The 19,741-nt window shown below is 53.6% G+C and overlaps 1 protein-coding gene across 1 annotated transcript in view; it reads right to left on the reverse strand.

The window, feature by feature from the left end:
* Positions 1-2,879: 2,879 nt before the first annotated feature.
* The window catches only part of LOC140428722 (uncharacterized), a 95,652-nt gene continuing 78,790 nt past the window's right edge, over positions 2,880-19,741 (reverse strand). Inside the window, exons 12-13 of the mRNA XM_072515445.1 lie at positions 4,371-4,461; positions 2,880-3,362 (exon numbers count right to left, since the gene is read on the reverse strand). Coding sequence (XP_072371546.1) covers positions 3,175-3,362; positions 4,371-4,461 — 279 coding nt within the window. The 3' untranslated portion in view covers positions 2,880-3,174. The remainder of the gene's footprint in view (positions 3,363-4,370; positions 4,462-19,741) is intronic.

Genomic DNA, 19,741 nt, shown 5'->3' on the forward strand with positions numbered 1-19,741 from the left:
CTTTAGGTTAGCGGCAGGATCGAGGTTGATGTCGATCCAAGGGAACCATGGGTTTGCGCCTGGGAGGATGGAAGCAAGGTTTCGGGGATGGGAGGAAAGAGGGCTGCAAGGGTCGGTGCAGACTTGATGGGCCGAATGGCCTCCTTCTGCACTGTAAACTCTATGAATAGGGGTGATGGAAATGAAGGACTTGTTTTTGGAAGGGCGGTTCGGGGGAGTTGGGGTAAGTTTGGATTCCCATGTGGGTTTTAGGTACATGCAGGTGTGGGACTTTGCCGAAAAAGTCTTTCTGACCTTTCCGGTGGCACCTTCCTCCTCGTTGCTGGAGGAGGTGTTGTCGGTGATGGGGTTGGAGGGTGAGATCGTCTCGGTGATTTATGGGAGGATTTTGGAGGAATAGAAGGTGTCTCTAGAGGGGGTTACGGTCAAGTGGAAGGAGGAGCTGGGAATGGCACAAGAGGGGTGACTGTGCTGTGAGGCGCTGAAATGCTAAGATATGGGGAAGTGTTGAAAATTTTATTCCTGAGGAGTCAAAGGCTTTGAGGCCAAAGAGTTCCCCGGATTTTGTGACCCATGCTTCCAACTCCAAGGCTTGTCTCCTGAACATCAACCTAGATAAAATCCATCTACTCCACATTACAAATGAGATATTCTGATGACCACCGCGCCTCTCTGTTTCTGCTATAGATTTACGGTGAAGCCTTTTTACTCCATCAGAGGTTTATAGTGCCTTGAAATAAACATTGTCAAGAAAATACCACATGAAAATGAAAAGTTTATTCTTGAATTTGTCATTTACAGATTCAATATTAAAGAAATGGTTCTAATATTTGCGTGGCCTGCAGAATATAGATGAGTTCTCCATGAAGTCCTGAACAATATTAATCCTTCAACCAACAGCGCAAACTTTCATTGCTGCGTGTGGGGTCTTGCTGTGTAAAAATCAGTTTCCATGTTACCTGCACTGATAAAAGTGACAGCACTTCAAAAAGTACTTCACTTGGGACATCCTGAAAATGTAAAAGGCACTTAATGGCAATAAAAACAGAAAATATTGGAAATACTTAGCAGATCAAGCAGCATCGGAAAAATAATTAGAGAACGGGAGCAGGCTGGGTAAGCACTTTTGTTGAACACCTCCATTCAGTCCGCAAGAATGACCCCGAGCTTTCAGTTTAATTATTCACCTCGCTCCCACACCGACCTCGCTGTCTTCGGCCCCTTGTCGTGCTCCCAGAAAGGTGGCCCATCGTGTCCGAACTGATCAATAAACTGTCATCTAGCCTAATCCCCTTTGCCAACTCTTGGGTCTTTGGCCTTGTAGGTTACGGCAGGTAAGCACACACCCAAGAACTTTTTACACCGTCTCTTTCAGGCAGTGAGTTCAAGATCACGCCCCCCCCCCCCCCCCCCACCCAACCCTCTGGTGGTGTTCCAGTGAAATTAAAGTTGAACTAAAAGAGGTTCAAAGAGCAGCAACTTAAGTCCAACCCTTTGAGACAATAATCTGCGTGATCACTTTGTTTACCTTTACAACGCAGGAAACCATTCAGCCGATCGGGTCCCCGTACAGCTGCCAGTCAGTCCCACTCCCCCACGCGGTTTCTGTGACCCCGAAATTTTATTTGCTTCGAGGGCAATTTTCTTTGGAAATCATTGATGGTTTCTGTGTCCATTACCCTAATGGACTGCAAGTTCCAGGCCGTTACCACTCGCTGCGTAAACATGTTCCTCACCTTTGCCCTGAAAGTGAGTCTCCTGATCCTTGTACAGTCAGCTGATGGAAGGGAAGTTTTCATTGTCCACCTTATCTATAGTCTTGTACATCTCTATCAAATCTCCCCCATAATCTCCTTTGGTCCAAGGAGGTAAACCCCAGCCATTCCAACCTAAGCTTGTAACTAAACCCTACACCACACCTGCCACCACAACCCCGGCCCCCATCTTGGAAAAGCTCTTCTGCATCCTCTCAAAAGGCTTTCACGTCCTTCCGAAAATGCGCTGACCGGAACTGAACGCAATTCTTTTCTTTGCAGTTTTGAGTCCTACTCATGTTTTTTTTTTCTCTTTTCTGCTCGCAGAGTGCGGCTGGTCTTCGCCCTGCCAATCACACCTCCTCTAGACACAGCTCAGGTTTCTTTACTTGTCCTGTTACCACTCTCTGAATTTGACCTTGCACCACCAACTCTTTTGTCATTGAACCCCTCCTGCATCCCACCCTATCATAGGCCTCCGCTTTTGTCCTTTTTCCACCCCTCCCCCTTTCACTTGCTTTTGCGTTTCTTTTTCGTTTCCCAGTTCTAATGGAAGGTCAGCGACCTGAAGCGTGTTATGGGCGAGGTGTTTTCAGAACCCCAAAATGTATCATGGAGTTCAACCAACCTCCTCCTTTAAAGGTTGTTGCTTTTGAAGCACACGGCTTGTTCCCCAGGTGTGGTATTACAATTATGGACACGTGGTTTTTAAAACAAAATAATGTTTATTCCATGAACTCAAATTAACCTTTTAAATAAACATTGGATCTCTTAACACCCCTTACTTCAAAGATAACCCCGAAAATAATACAACACTAAATAATCCCTCAAAATGTTCCTTCAAACATCCAAAAGACTTCACCTGTAACAACAGACATGAGGTTACATTCAATATATTTACTGTCTTTTGATTTGCAGACATCCACAGACCAGCTCTGTGTTTTCTTCCTGCAGCTCTTTGCAAAACACACAGACACTCCCAGCTTTCTCCTCGAACTGGCTTTCTCCTTTCAAGCATCTCACAGCAAACCAGCCAGGCACTTTTCAGCTGCTCTCTCCCAAAACTGAAACCCAAACTCCCAAAAGCAGAAGTGAGCTCAGCTCCCGCCCCCCCCCCCCCCCCCTGTGACATCACTTCAGTAATATGATCAGCTTCATTTCTTAAAGGTACATTTCTTAAACATCCAATTCTTAAAGGCACTCTCACATGACTAGCGTTAACTTTTGTCTCTCTCCTCACTGGTGCTGCCCGGTCAGCTGAGTCTTTCCAGCATTTTCTGTTTTCATTTCAGATTTCCAGCTTCCGCAGCGTTTCACTTGTGCGTGATATCGACGCAAGTTCGTTATTTCTTTCTTTCCTTTCTCACTGCCGTCTGGAGCGATCGGTGCGAGTCGCGTTCCCCAGGTTGCTCAGCGCCTGCTACACCTGCTTCCAAGACTTTAAGATAACGGAGTTCACCGATGACCGTCTGCTGAAAATATTCCTTGTCTTGGTCGAGAAACTGGAGCCAGCGAGGTGCCGGTACATGTACCGCAGGGAGCCGATCAGTACAATTACCAGCAGTATCGCCCCCACGGATAGGAGAACCACCATCAGCATACTTGGCTCTGATATGAAAATACAGAAAACGTTTAACACAATACATGTGGATGCACAATTGGGATAGGAGTAACCGCAAACCCTACACTAAACCATAACATTTTACACTAGAAGGAGGCTGTTCATCCCATCGTTCTCAATACTGGCCCACCGAAAGAGCCACTCTCCCCTGCCTTCTCCGCATTGAAATTTCATTTATACCCACTTCCCTCTATAGACTTTGCTGCCATCACTGTGGCTGACAAGGCTTCTGTGTTAATAAGATAATTATTTTAACCTCTTCCTTCGTTCTCTCCCTAATGGTCTTTTATTGGTGCCCTCAGGAGTCACCAACCACTGGGAAATAGTTTTTCCTTCTTAATGCTAAGGAAACCCATCATAATTTGGAAAGTCTCCATCAATTCTCCTCAGCGTCTTTTGCCCACTTTTCCTTTCTGTCTCCTCGGAGCCTAAACCTTTCACACCTGTGCTGTATCTTGTATTCGCTCCAAAGCTGCACATGCGCCCTAGAGAAGTGCCCTATCATTAAATTCTAAAAGCAGTTCTGGGGGAATGCGATAGGGACAATTAACTAAAAATGGAGTGAGGTTGGTCAGCGGGCTTGGGGGCGGGGGGGAGGGGGGGGGGGGTGCATTGGAAAGGTGTTGGTGATCTGGGAAGGGACAAGGAGTCTACTTGGAGCAGGGGTGTGTTCTTAACATATGGGACTTAATAATAGGTTGGTTGATTGACGCCCTACTGCTAATCCTGATGTCCAGCTATTTACATTGCCAAACAGTGGTGAGTAGCAGCGACCAAGTGTTTATTCTCCCAGGCTAGTAATTCAGAGGCCAAATGCATCACCCCATAAACTGGATGGGTAAGGCTAGATAACTCAGTCCAGACTGGCATTTACTCCCTGTGGCTTAAGGCCCTCACTGGATGAAATATTTATGCAGCAGGCAAGCCTGAGACCTGTGATCTAATTATTCAATGCCATAAACCAGTGGTCACCACGGCTATGGGGGAGCTCTCACCTTTGTCTTTAGTCTTGGTTCTGAGGACAGTGATTGGCCCAATCTCAATGTAGTTTTCCTTCAAATCTTCCACATGGATTTTATCCAGGTGCTAGAATGAAGGAGTATTCTGATTTCAGCGAAAGATAAAATAAGAGGCTTCCTTTTTAGACGGATAACTCATGCAGGCTACATTTGCTTTTGTGAATTACCGGCCTACACATAGCATTTGAACAGAAAATGCTGGAAATACTCAGCAAGCCACGTATTAGCTGTGGAAAGGGAAATAGAGTTAACGCTATTGTGGCTATTGTCAGTTCTACTGAAAGGTCGCCCTGTTTAGCTCTGTTTCTGTTTCTCTCCCCAACAGATGTTGCCCGACCTGCTGAGTATTCCGACCTTTTCTGATTTTATCTCAGACGACCAGCATCTGCAGTATTTTATTTTTATATGAACATTTGAAGCTGTTTTTAAGATAAAAACTCATTCTATTATTCATCCCACTTTCTGCTCTACCCAGCCCCGGTAACCAAGAAGACAAGAATCATAGAATTCCGACAGTGCAGAAGGAGGCCATTCAGCCCATCGAGTCTGCACCCGGCCCTCCGAAAGAGCCCCATAACCCCACCCAACGTTTAGACACTAAGGGGCAATTTAACATGGCCAATCCACCTTTTTTTTACTCGCTCATGGGATGTGGGTGTCGCAGGCTGTGCCAGCATTAATTGCCCATCCCTAATTGCCCTTGAGGGGGCAGTTAAGAATCACATTGCTCTGGGTCTGGGATCACATGTGGGCCCGACCAGGTAGGGTGGCAGGTTTCCTTCCCTAAAGGACATTATAATAATAATCGTTATTGTCACAAGTGGGCTTACATTAACACTGCAATGAAGTTACTGTGAAACTCCCCTATTCACCTGTTTGGGTTCCAGAGGGAGAATTCAGAATGTCCGAATTACCTAACAATAGGGGCGGGATTCTCCGACCCCCAGGCGGGCCGCGCGCCTCGGAGAATGTCGATGACCGGGACGATGCAACGGGCTCGGGGCCGTCCCAATTCTCCGGGCCGTATTGGCCGAAGTCCCGCCGAGGTGGGCGTAAATCAACCCACCTAATTAACGACGGCAACCAGTCGTGATGGTTGACGCCGGCCAGCGCGGAGGTAGGGGTCGGCGTGGGGTGGCCGCCGGAAAAGTGAGGGCACGGCCTGTGGCGCACAAAGACTCCGTGAGACAAACAGAGTGAAGTCGATGAGGCTTTATTAAGCGTGTCTGTTCCCCAGCAGCCCGATAGTAAACTGGCATGCGGGGGAAGGCACCGGCTTCTTATACTTCGCCTTCAGGGCGGAGTATGAGGTCAACGGCCAACCAGGACCCGGGATCTGTCAGCCAATGACATTAGGGCTTCCAGTCCCACATGACCCCCAATACATACTACCACATTCACCCCTTGTCAAAAATGAACCCGGCGGGGTGATGCTTCGTATGGTGGTAAGGGTTTACAGTACTGGTCCTGGGAGGAGAGAACAGTTACATGGTAGGACCGTATTGGACAGTATCGTCCTGTTACAACTATTTACAGAGGAGATATGAAAACAAAATGTTCATTGGACAGCCCATCTTTGTTTTACATCGACGCCACGAGTCGGTCGGGCGGTCTGGTCGTCCGTGTCGATCGCCTCGGCCCCGGCGGTGGTGGTGGTGCTTGTACCAGCGTTGTCGCCTCCGGGAACCGCACGGTTTTAGCTGTCGGTGCAAAGGGGAGGGGGGCTGATCCTCCTGGGAAGGGGGCGGTCGCGGGGTGCGGCGGTGGCAGGAAGGGGGGCGGTTGGATTGATGGTGCCGGGGGGGTGTGCGTGGTGCCGGCGGGCGCCAGATCCCGCAGGGAGACCGTGTCCTGTCGGCCGTCGGGGTACTCCACGTAGGCGTACTGGGGGTTTGCGTGGAGGAGGTGAACCCTTTCGACCAACGGGTCCGCCTTATGTGCCCGCACGTGCTTTCGGAGCAGGATGGGTCCTGGGGCCGCCAGCCAGGTCGGCAGCGACGTTCCAGAGGAGGACCTCCTAGGGAAGACAAGGAGACGCTCGTGAGGCGTTTGATTAGTGCTCGTACATAATAACGACCGGATGGAATGGAGAGCGTCCGGGAGGACCTCCTGCCACCGTGAAACTGGGAGATCCCTGGACCGTAGAGCCAGTAGGACGGCCTTCCAGACCGTGCCGTTCTCCCTTTCTACTTGCCCGTTCCCCCGGGGGTTGTAGCTGGTCGTCCTGCTTGAAGCTATACCCTTGCTGAGCAGGAACTGGCGCAGCTCGTCACTCATGAAAGAGGACCCCCTGTCGCTGTGGACGTATGCGGGGTAACCGAACAGTGTGAATATGCTGTTCAGGGCTTTAATGACTGTGGCCGCGGTCATGTCGGAGCAGGGAATGGCAAAAGGGAAGCGGGAGTATTCGTCCACTACATTAAGGAAATACGCGTTGCGGTCGGTGGAGGGGAGGGGCCCTTTGAAATCGAGACTGAGGCGTTCAAAGGGGCGGGAAGCCTTAATCAGGTGCGCTCCATCTGGCCTGAAAAAATGCGGTTTGCATTCTGCGCAGATGTGGCAGTCTCTTGTGACTGTACGGACCTCCTCTAAGGAGTAGGGGAGATTGCGGGACTTGATGAAGTGGTAAAACCGAGTGACCCCCGGGTGGCAGAGGTCCTCGTGGAGGGCTTGGAGGCGGTCAATTTGTGCGTTGGCACATGTCCCGCGGGATAGGGCATCAGACGGCTCGTTCAGCTTTCCGGGCCGGTACAAGATCTCATAGTTGAAGGTGGAGAGTTCGATCCTCCACCGCAAGATCTTGTCGTTCTTGATCTTGCCCCGCTGTGCATTATCGAACATGAAGGCAACCGACCGTTGGTCAGTGAGGAGAGTGAATCTCCTGCCGGCCAGGTAATGCCTCCAATGTCGCACAGCCTCCACTATGGCTTGGGCTTCCTTTTCCACTGAGGAGTGGCGGATTTCTGAGGCGTGGAGGGTTCGGGAGAAAAAGGCCACGGGTCTGCCCGCTTGGTTAAGGGTGGCCGCTAGAGCTACGTCAGAGGCGTCGCTCTCGACCTGGAAGGGGAGGGACTCGTCGATGGCGCGCATCGTGGCCTTTGCGATGTCCGCTTTGATGCGGCTGAAAGCCTGGCAAGCCTCTGTCGACAGCGGGAAAGCCGTGGTCTGTATTAGGGGGCGGGCCTTGTCTGCGTACTGGGGGACCCACTGGGCGTAGTCCGTGTCTGTTCCCCAGCAGCCCGATAGTAAACTGGCATGCGGGGGAAGGCACCGGCTTCTTATACTTCGCCTTCAGGGCGGAGTATGAGGTCAACGGCCAACCAGGACCCGGGATCTGTCAGCCAATGACATTAGGGCTTCCAGTCCCACATGACCCCCAATACATACTACCACACGGCCGCAGGTGGTGGGGGGCGGTCGCAGGAGCCTTTGGAGTGTGCGTGCCGGGGGATGGGGGGAGGGAGGGCATGAGGGGAAGGTGCTGGGGGGAGGGAGGGGCTGGGGGAGGGGTGGGAGGAGCTGGGGGAGGAGGGAGGGGGAGGGGGGAGGGGCTGGGGAGAGGAGAGGAAGGTCTGGGGGGAGGGCCTTGGGGGGGGAGGGGCTGGGGGGAGGGGCTGGGGGATGAGAGGGGCTGGGGGGGAAGGACCTGGGAGGGCGGAGATGCTGTGGGGGGAGGGCTGGGTGGGAGGGGGGTAGGGGCTGGGGAGAGGGGTGGGGAAGGTCTGGGGGGAGGGCATGGGGGGGAGGGGCTGGGGGAAGGGACGAGCTGGGGGGGAGGAGCTGAGGGGAGGGGCTGGGGCAGAGGGGCTGTGGGGGGAAGGGCTGGGGGGGGAGATAGGAGCTGATGGGGAGGGAGGGGCTGGGGGGAGGGAGGGGCTGGGGAGGGAGTGACTGGGGGAGGGGTTGAGGGGAGAGAGAGGCTGGGGAAGGGAGGGGCTGAGGGGAGGGGATGGGGGAGGGAGGGGCTGGGGAGGGAGGGGCTGAGGGGAGGGGATGGGGGAGGGAGGGGCTGGGGGAGGGAGAGCCTGGGGGGAGGGGCTGGGGGGAGGGAGGGGGGTTGGGGAAGGTGCGTGCCTGTGAGGAGTGGGGGGGCCGGGGAGGGCGAGTGATGGAGAGGGTGCGTGCCGGGGAGGAGAGAGGTGGGGTATTGCGGAGGGTGCGTGCCGGTGAGGGGGGGGGGGGGCCGGCAAGTGATGGAGAGGGTATGTGCCGGGGAGAATGGGGGGGTGTTGGGGAGGATATGTGCCAGGGAGAGGGGGGAGGGGTTGGGGAGGGTGCGTGCCAGCGAGGGGGGGGGGGGGGTTGGGGAGGGTGCATGCTGGGGAGGAGAGGGTGGGGGGGTTTGGAGATGGTGCATGCCGGGGATGGGGGGGGGGGGGGGCAGTGGCGGCTGGCCATATGCCAGCTGGCAACAGTCGCAACCATGCAGCCCATGGCACCTGGCTGCGGGGGGCTATGGGCAATGGTGACTTGTCGTCTATCACCCCCACCCCCTGCAGGCTGTTATGTTTGGTCATCACCCAGCGATGTTGGCCGCCGTGGCGGGGGCCACACTTCTACTTGTTGCCCTGGGGGAGCTGGAGCAGGAGCGTGCCAGGGAGGCAGCGGAGGCTGCCGCATAGGAGCGTGCCGCACGGAGGCAGGTGGCAGCCGCCCGGGCTGGAGGGCCGCTCGCACGACAGGAGGAGGAGGTGATGGTGGTGCTAAGGCGACAGAGAGGCCCGATGAGGCCCCGCTCGTTGTACCAGGACCTCACAGACCGGGCATGCAGGAGGAGACTCCGGATGAGCCGGGAAACCGTGGCACACATCTGCCACCTAATGGCACACCTGGCACCATGTGGCACGGGGGGAGGACACCCTCTCCCCGTGGTCTTCAAGGTTACGGTGGCCCTGAACGTCTATGCCACGGGGTCATTCCAGGCGCCGAGTGGAGACCTGTCCGGCATCTCACAGGCATTGGTGCACTGGTACATCCGTGCAGTGACTGACGCCCTATATGCCATTGCGGATCGCTATATCCAGTTCTCTGTGCACCGGGCCAACCAGGTCGCCTGGGCAGCGGGCTTCGCTACCGTGGCCAGGATGCCCATGGTCCAGGAGGCGATTGATGGGAAGCACGTCGCCGTGCGGCCACCTGCGGATAACAGGGCCGTGTTCACCAATAGGAACGGGACCTATTCCATGAACGTGCAGGTGGTCTGTGACCACCACATGAGGATCCTGCGCGTCTGTGCCCGGTATCCGGGCAGTGTACATGGCTCATTCATATTGGCACAATCTTTCATCCCCACCATGTTCGATGGACGCAGCCCCCTCAGCTGAGGGGCTGTTTGCTGGGCGACAGGGGTTACCCGTTGCGGTCGTGGCTGATGACGCCTATACAGAGGCCACAGACTGACGCGTGGAACTGCTACAACGATGCCCATGCAGCGAACAGGGGTGTGTTGGAGAGGGGCTTTTCGCTGCTGCAGATGCGCTCAGGTGCCTGGACCGCTCTGAGGGGCCCTCCAGTACCCGTCAGATAGGGTCGGCCGCATCGTTGTGGTGTGCTGCGTCCTGCACAACATAGCCCAGCAGAGGGGCGATGTGCTGCAGGCAGAGGAGGGGGAAGAGGAGGAGCAGCAAGATGAGGCGCAGACCTCCCCAGATGAGGAGGATGGGGGCAATGGTCAGGACAAACGGGGTGGACATGGACAGGACGTTACCGGCTGGGCTAGTGGTCATGGGACAGGCTGATAGCCGCCCGGTTCACGGACTAGGGGGGCGTGGGAATCGCCGAGTATGGGCACAGACTGCACACCACAGCACCAGCCTACCACCCTCACCCCACCCACCCAACAGCAATCACCCTCACCCCACCCACCCAACAGCAATCACCCTCACCCCACCCACCCAACACCAACCACCCTCACCCCACCCACCCAACAGCAATCACCCTCACCCCACCCACCCAACACCAACCACCCTCACCCCGCCCACCCAACACCAACCACCCGCACCCCACCCGCATGCACACCACCCCTCCATTGCACATCTGGGCCACGGCGTTGAGCGCCTCTGCGATCTGCTGCTGGCTCTGGCTCATGGCTGCCTGTGAGAGGGCAGTCATGTCCTGGGCCACGGACGCCGCCTGCACGGAAAGCCCCACACTTGCATCCTGCGACCCATGTCTGACACCGTCGCACCCATTGCCTCCACTGCAGACGCCACCCATGCGGTGTCAGCCTGGGTGGCATGCATGACCGGCACCACTCCCAGCTCCTGGACGCGGGTGGACTCCTCCACCTGCGTCTGCAGCTGCCGCAAGCCGGCCGTCACCCCCGTCCGTCGTCCCTTGGTCCGTGAGTGCATCGGGTCTATGGGTGGGTGTGGTAACTCCACGAACCCGGGACCCACCTGGGCGTCAGATGGTTGCCTGCGCCGGGCTGCCCTCCCACCTCCCGGCCCCTCGGCAGTTCCTCCCTCCACCTGCTGTACCGGGACAGCTGTGTTGTGCGCACCAGTTAGTGTCCCAGATGCCTCATCGGTAAAGTGCCCAACCGAGGTGAGTGTCTCTGCAATAGTGGAGGGTGGAGGAGATAGCAGTGGCGTAATGGCGTGCTCCTTATCCGACCCAAAGTCTGGGGTCCCCTGGAGTAGTGATTCCTGTTCATCCATCCCCTGTATGTGGGTGTCGTGTGTGTCAGTGTCCTGTGTGTCGGTGTCCTGTGCGCCGGTGTCCTGTGCGTCAGTGTCCTGTGTGTTAGGATCCTGTGTGTTAAGGTCCTGTGTGTCGGTGTTCTGTGTGTCGGTGTCCTGCGTGTCAGTGTCCTGGGCATCGGTATCCTGTGCGTTAGGGTACTGTGCGTCAGTGTCCTGGGACGGCTGCGACGGGGGCCTGTTGCTGTGGCTGCTCTCCTCGTCGCTGGGTGTGGCCCACCGGCGTCCCCGCACTCGCACTAGATGTGGCCGGCGTCCGCCTGGTGCTCCGAGTCTGTCCCTGGCTCGTGGCCATCCTGGAACGTCCTGGGGGTGGCGTCCGCCTGGAGCTCCGGGTCGGTCCCTGGCTCGTTGCCATCCTGGAATGTCCTGGGGGCGTTGTATGCCTGATGGGCCGGGTCTGTCCCCCCTTCCCCCATATCTCCCCTCCCCTCAAATCCCCCCACTCCCCATACCCCCCATATCCCCCTTCCCCCATATCCCCTTCCCCCATATTCCCCTTCCCCATATACCCCTTCCCCATATCCCCGTTCCCCCATATCCCCCCATATCCCCTTCCCCCATATTCCCTTTCCCCTATATCCTCCTTCCCCTATATCCCCCCTCCCCCCATATCCCCCCATACTCCCCCTTCTCCCATATCCCCCTTCCCCCATATCCCCATATCCCCTTCCCACATATCCCCCCTTGTCCCATATCCCCCTTCCCCCATATCCCCCTTCTCCCATATCCCCCCATACCCCCCTTCCCCATATCCCCCCATATCCCCCCTTCCCCCATATCTCCTTCCCCCATATCCCCCTTCCCCATATCCCCCCATATCCCCTTTCCATCATATCCCCATTCCCCATATTCCCTTCCCCCATATCCCCATCTCCCATATCCCCCCTTCCCCGATATCCCCTTCCCCATATCCCCTTGCCCCAAATCCCCCCTTCCCCAAAATCCCCCCTTCCCCCATATCGCCCCTTCCCCCATATCGCAACTTCCCCATATCCCCTTCCCCCATATCCCTCCATATCCGCCATATCCCCTTTCTCCCATATTCCCCCATAACCCCCTTCCCCATATCACCCCTTCCCCCATAGCCCCCATATCCCCCCTTCCCCATAACCCCTTCCCCCACACATCCCCTTCCCCCATATAACCCATCCCTCATATCCCACTTCCCCCATATCCCCTTCCCCCATATCCCCCTTCCCCCATATCCCCCATACTGACGGCACGCGCGAGCATGACGGGTGATGTCGTCGCAAATGGCGTCACGCCGCTACTAGCCCGTTCCCGGCCATTTGCGACGTTTCGGGGGGCCCGACGCCGGAGTGATTCACGCCGTTTTTGGCGCCGCGTTCAAGCCATTGCGCCGATTCACGGAGAATCCCGCCCCAGGTCTTTTGGGACTTGTGGGAGGAAACCGGAGCACCCAGAGGAAGCCCACGTAGATACGGGGGGAACGTGCAGACTCCACACAGACAGTGACCCAAGCCGGGAATCGAAGCTGAGACCCTGTAGCTGTGAAGCAACAGTATGGGGGAAGAGGGGATATGGGGGAAGGGGGATATGGGGGAACGGGATAAGGGGGAAGCGGGGATATGGAGGAAGGGGATATGGGAGAAGGGAGATACGGGGGAAGGGGGGATATGGGGAAGGGGAAGAGGGCATATGAGGGAAGGAGGGATAGGGGGAAGGGGGATATGAGGGAAGGGGGATAAAACATAGAACATAGAAAATACAGCACAGAACAGGCCCTTCGGCCCACGATGTTGTGCCGAACCTTTGTCCTAGATTAATCATAGATTATCATTGAATTTACAGTGCAGAAGGAGGCCATTTGGCCCTTTGAGTCTGCACCAGCTCCTGGAAAGAGCACCCTACCCAAACTCAACACCTCCACCCAACACCAAGGGCAATTTTGGACATTAAGGGCAATTTATCATTGGCCAATTCACCTAACCTGCACATCTTTGGACTGTGGGAGGAAACCGGAGCACCCGGAGGAAACCCACGCAGACACGGGGAGGACGTGCAGACTCCGCACAGACAGTGACCCAAGCCGGGAATCGAAGCTGAGACCCTGTAGCTGTGAAGCAACAGTATGGGGGAAGAGGGGATATGGGGGAAGGGGGATATGGGGGAACGGGATAAGGGGGAAGCGGGGATATGGAGGAAGGGGATATGGGAGAAGGGAGATACGGGGGAAGGGGGGATATGGGGAAGGGGAAGAGGGCATATGAGGGAAGGAGGGATAGGGGGAAGGGGGATATGAGGGAAGGGGGATAAAACATAGAACATAGAAAATACAGCACAGAACAGGCCCTTCGGCCCACGATGTTGTGCCGAACCTTTGTCCTAGATTAATCATAGATTATCATTGAATTTACAGTGCAGAAGGAGGCCATTTGGCCCTTTGAGTCTGCACCAGCTCCTGGAAAGAGCACCCTACCCAAACTCAACACCTCCACCCAACACCAAGGGCAATTTTGGACATTAAGGGCAATTTATCATTGGCCAATTCACCTAACCTGCACATCTTTGGACTGTGGGAGGAAACCGGAGCACCCGGAGGAAACCCACGCAGACACGGGGAGGACGTGCAGACTCCGCACAGACAGTGACCCAAGCCGGAATCGAACCTGGGACCCTGGAGCTGTGAAGCATTGTGCTATCCACAATGCTACCGTGCTGCCCTTAAGAACAAATAAATCTACACTATATCATTTTACCGTAATCCATGTACCTATCCAATAGCTGCTTGAAGGTCCCTAATGTTTCCGACTCAACTACTTCCACAGGCAGTGCATTCCATGCCCCCACTACTCTCTGGGTAAAGAACCTACCTCTGATATCCCTCCTATATCTTCCACCTTTCACCTTAAATTTATGTCCCCTTGTAATGGTTTGTTCCACCCGGGGAAAATGTCTCTGACTGTCTACTCTATCTATTCCCCTGATCATCTTATAAACCTCTATCAAGTCGCCCCTCATCCTTCTCCGTTCTAATGAGAAAAGGCCTAGCACCCTCAACCTTTCCTCGTAAGACCTACTCTCCATTCCAGGCAGCATCCTGGTAAATCTTCTTTGCACCTTTTCCAAAGCTTCCACATCCTTCCTAAAATGAGGCGACCAGAACTGTACACAGTACTCCAAATGTGGCCTTACCAAAGTTTTGTACAGCTGCATCATCACCTCACGGCTCTTAAATTCAATCCCTCTGTTAATGAACGCGAGCACACCATAGGCCTTCTTCACAGCTCTATCCACTTGAGTGGCAACTTTCAAAGATGTATGAACATAGACCCCAAGATCTCTCTGCTCCTCCACATTGCCAAGAACTCTACCGTTAACCCTGTATTCCGCATTCATATTTGTCCTTCCAAAATGGACAACCTCACACTTTTCAGGGTTAAACTCCATCTGCCACTTCTCAGCCCAGCTCTGCATCCTATCTATGTCTCTTTGCAGCCGACAACAGCCTTCCTCACTATCCACAACTCCACCAATCTTCGTATCGTCTGCAAATTTACTGACCCACCCTTCAACTCCCTCATCCAAGTCATTAATGAAAATCACAAACAGCAGAGGACCCAGAACTGATCCCTGCGGTACGCCACTGGTAACTGGGATCCAGGCTGAATATTTACCATCCACCACCACTCTCTGACTTCTATCGGTTAGCCAGTTTGTTATCCAACTGGCCAAATTTCCCACTATCCCATGCCTCCTTACTTTCTGCATAAGCCTACCATGGGGAACCTTATCAAATGCCTTACTAAAATCCATGTACACTACATCCACTGCTTTACCTTCATCCACATGCTTGGTCACCTCCTCAAGAATTCAATAAGACTTGTAAGGCAAGACCTACCCCTCACAAATCCGTGCTGACTATCCCTAATCAAGCAGTGTCTTTCCAGATGCTCAGAAATCCTATCCTTCAGTACCCTTTCCATTACTTTGCCTACCACCGAAGTAAGACTAACTGGCCTGTAATTCCCAGGGTTATCCCTAGTCCCTTTTTTGAACAGGGGCACGACATTCGCCACTCTCCAATCCCCTGGTACAACCCCTGTTGACAGTGAGGACAAAAAGATCATTGCCAACGGCTCTGCAATTTCATCTCTTGCTTCCCATAGAATCCTTGGATATATCCCGTCAGGCCCGGGGGACTTGTTTATCCTCAAGTTTTTCAAAATGCCCAACACATCTTCCTTCCTAACAAGTATTTCCTCGAGCTTACCAATCTGTTTCACACTGTCCTCTCCAACAATATCGCCCCTCTCATTTGTAAATACAGAAGAAAAGTACTTGTTCAAGACCTCTCCTATCTCTTCAGACTCAATTCACAATCTCCCGCTACTGTCCTTGATCGGACCTACCCTCGCTCTAGTCATTCTCATATTTCTCACATATGTGTAAAAGGCCTTGGGGTTTTCCTTGATCCTACCCACCAAAGATTGTTCATGCCCTCTCTTAGCTCTCCTAATCCCTCTCTTCAGTTCCCTCCTGGCTATCTTGTATCCCTCCAATGCCCTGTCTGAACCTTGTTTCCTCAGCCTTACATAAGTCTCCTTTTTCCTCTTAACAAGACATTCAACCTCTCTTGTCAACCATGGTTCCCTCACTCGACCATCTCTTCCCTGCCTGACAGGGACATACATATATATCAAGGACACGTAGCACCTGTTCCTTGAACAAGTTCCACATTTCACTTGTGTCCTTCCCTGACAGCCTATGGTCCCAACTTATGCACTTCAATTCTTGTCTGACAACATCGTATTTACCCTTCCCCCAATTGTAAACCTTGCCCTGTTGCACGTACCTATCCCTCTCCATTACTAAAGTGAAAGTCACAGAATTGTGGTCACTATCTCCAAAATGCTCCCCCACTAACAAATCTATCACTTGCCCTGGTTCATTACCCAGTACTAAATCCAATATTGCCCCTCCTCTGGTCAGACAATCTACATACTGTGTTAGAAAAGCTTCCTGGACACACTGCACAAACACCACCCCATCCAAACTATTTGATCTAAAGAGTTTCCACTCAATATTTGGGAAGTTAAAGTCGCCCATGACTACTACCCTATGACTTCTGCACCTTTCCAAAATCTGTTTCCCAATCTGTTCCTCCACATCTCTGCTACTATTGGGGGGCCTATAGAAAACTCCTAACAAGGTGACTGCTCCTTTCCTATTTCTGACTTCAACCCATACTACCTCAATTGGGTGATACTCCTCGAACTGCCTTTCTGCAGCTGTTATACTATCTCTAATTAATAATGCCACCCCCCCACCTCTTTTACCACCCTCCCTAATCTTATTGAAACATCTATAACCAGGGACCTCCAACAACCATTTCTGCCCCTCTTCTATCCAAGTTTCCGTGATGGCCACCACATCGTAGTCCCAAGTACCGATCCATGCCTTAAGTTCACCCACCTTATTCCTGATGCTTCTTGCGTTGAAGTATACACACTTCAACCCATTTCCGTGCCTGCAAGTACTCTCCTTTGTCAGTGTTCCCTTCCCCACTGCCTCACTACATGCTTTGGCGTCCTGAATATCGGCTACCTTAGTTGCTGGACTACAAATCCGGTTCCCATTCCCCTGCCAAATTAGTTTAAACCCTCCCGAAGAGTACTAGAAAACCTCCCTCCCAGGATATTGGTGCCCCTCTGGTTCAGATGCAACCCGTCCTGCTTGTACAGGTCCCACCTTCCCCAGAATGCGCTCCAATTATCCAAATACCTGAAGCCCTCCTTCCTACACCATTCCTGCAGCCACGTGTTCAACTGCACTCTCTCCCTATTCCTAGCCTCGCTATCACGTGGCACCGGCAACAAACCAGAGATGACAACTCTGTCTGTCCTGGCTTTTAACTTCCAGCCTAACTCCCTAAACTTGTTTATTACCTCCACACCCCTTTTCCTACCTATGTCGTTGGTACCAATGTGCACCACGACTTCTGGCTGCTCACCCTCCCTGAAGACACGATCCAAGACATCCCTGGCCCTGGCACCCGGGAGGCAACATACCTCCCGGGAGTCTCGCTCGCGACCACAGAATCTCCTATCTATTCCCCTAACCATTGAATCTCCTACAACTATTGCTTTTCTATTCTCCCCCCTTCCCTTCTGAGCCCCAGAGCCAGACTCAGTGCCAGAGACCTGGCCGCTAGGGCCTTCCCCCGGTAGGTCATCCCCCCCAACAGCATCCAAAACGGTATACTTGTTTTGAAGGGGAACGGCCACGAGGGATCCCTGCACTGTCTGCCTGTTTGTTTTTCTCCCCCTGACTGTAACCCAGCTATTCTTGCCCTGTACCTTGGGTGTGGTTACCTCCTTGTAACTCTTCTCAATCACCCCCTCTGCCTCCCGGATGATCCGAAGTTCATCCAGCTTCAGCTCCAGTTCCCTAACACGGTCTTTGAGGAGCTGAAGTTGGGTGCACTTCCCGCAGGTACAGTCAGCGGGGACACCGGTGGTATCCCTCACCACCCACATCCTACAGGAGGAGCATGCAACTGGCCTAGCCTCCATCCCTTCTTACCTGACAGAATATAGCTGCCCTGTGGACTAACTAGATCTCCGCCCTCCGACTCTGCTCCCAGTCAGCTACACTTTCTGTAAACTCCTGGCTCTCTTCGCACTCTTTGCGGAAATGTCGAAAACAAAATGAAAGGAGCACCTTACTCCCTCCTCACCTAACTCCCTCGGTCACCAAACTCTTACTATAGCACTCAAAAAGCACCAAATTCAGCACTCAGTGCAAACAAAGTCTGCACTGTAGGGGATCACTTTTATACTGACATCCCTGGATATGGGGGAATGGGGAATATGGGGGGATATGGGGGAAGGGGGATATGGGGGAAGGGGGATATGGGGAGATATGATGAGATATGGAGGAAGGGGGGATATGGGGGAAAGCGGGATAAGGGGGAAGGGGGATATGGGGGAAGGGGGATAGGGGGAATGGGGAATATGGGGGGATATGGGGGAAGGGGGATATGGGGAAGGGGATATGGGGAAGGGGAGATATGATGAGATATGGAGGAAGGGGGGATATGGGGGAAAGCGGGATAAGGGGGAAGGGGGATATGGGGGAAGGGGGATATGGGGGAAGGGGAGATATGATGAGATATGGAGGAAGGGGGGATATGGGGGAAAGCGGGATAAGGGGGGAAGGGGGGATATGGGGGAAGGGGTATATGAGGGAATGGGGGGATATGATGGGATATGGGGTGAGGGAAGGGGGATATGGGGAATATGGAATATGATGGGATATGGGGGAAGAGGGGAAGGGGGACAGACAGTTGGTGGTCTAACTTGACGCTGTGCGGCGGGCGGCCATTTTGCCGGGTCTGCGGGGGTGGGGCGGCTTTTGTGGAGTGACGCAGCACGTCCGCGACGGGTGACGAAGACGCGAATGGCGTCACGCCGCTACTAGCCTATTCCCAGCTGGAGAATTCGCGACGTTTCGGGGGGGCCGACGCCGGAGAGATTCGCGCCATTTTTGGCGCCGCATTCGGGACATCGCGCTGATTCACGGAGAATCCCGCCCCCAGGTCTTTCGGGACTTGTGGGAGGAAACCGGAGCACCCGGAGGAAACCCACGCAGACACGGGGAGAACGTGCAGACTTCACACAGACAGTGACCCAAGCCGGGAATCGAACCTTGGACCCTGGCTCTGTGAGGCAACAGTGCTAAGCACTGTGCTACTGTACCGCCCCCATTAGTGAACCAGGTGGGTTTTTTCGACAATCGACAGGGGTCTCATGATCACATTAGACTTTGAATTCCGGATATTTTATTGAGTTTAAATGCCATCATCTGTCGCGGTGGGATTCAAACCCAGGTCCCCAGATCATTATCCTGGGTGTCTGGATTACTGGTCCAGCAACAATACCACTACGCCACCTCCTCCCCCTATCTGCACATCTAATCTGCACATCTTTGGACTGTGGGAGGAAACCGGAGCATCCGGAGGAAACCCATGCAGACACGGGGAGAGCGTGCAAACTCCACCCAGACAGTGACCCGAGGCCAGAATCGAAACCAGGTCCCCGTGAGGTAGCAGTGCTAACCACTGTGCCACCATGCTGCTCCCACGGAAGTAGATCAGTTCATGTAAATATTGGCTGTCTTTTGCTTATTGTTGCTGTTTGTGTCGTGCAGGACCAGCAAATAAGGCACACAAGTGCAAGCCCAAACCTTTGAGTACATTCCTGATGCTCCACAATGAGAAGTATAATTGTTCTTGAATTTCGTGGCAAATTAAACAATTTATCAACACATGCAGTTTGTGTCTGCATTTGTCTCCATTGCACAGGGTAGTCGAAGGAAATAAATTATAGGAATAAATCATCATTCCAACAGTTTCTGTTTCCAAATCCAGCCCAAAGTAACACTTCAGTCAGAATGATGATTCCCCTTCAAACAAGCAAAATCCTCAGCATGTGGTGTTAAACCCTGAAAGAACAAGCAAGCCCATGTTTAACCTTGGCCTGATTTGATACCTTTTTTTGAATTTAGGGTGCTCAATTATTTTTGTTCCAATTAAGGGGCTATTTAGCGTGGCCAATTCACCTACCTACACATCTTTGGGTTGTGTGGATGAAACCCACGCAGATATGGGGAGAATGTGCA

This window comes from Scyliorhinus torazame, chromosome 8, assembly GCF_047496885.1.
Source record: "Scyliorhinus torazame isolate Kashiwa2021f chromosome 8, sScyTor2.1, whole genome shotgun sequence".
Lineage (NCBI taxonomy): Eukaryota > Metazoa > Chordata > Chondrichthyes > Carcharhiniformes > Scyliorhinidae > Scyliorhinus > Scyliorhinus torazame.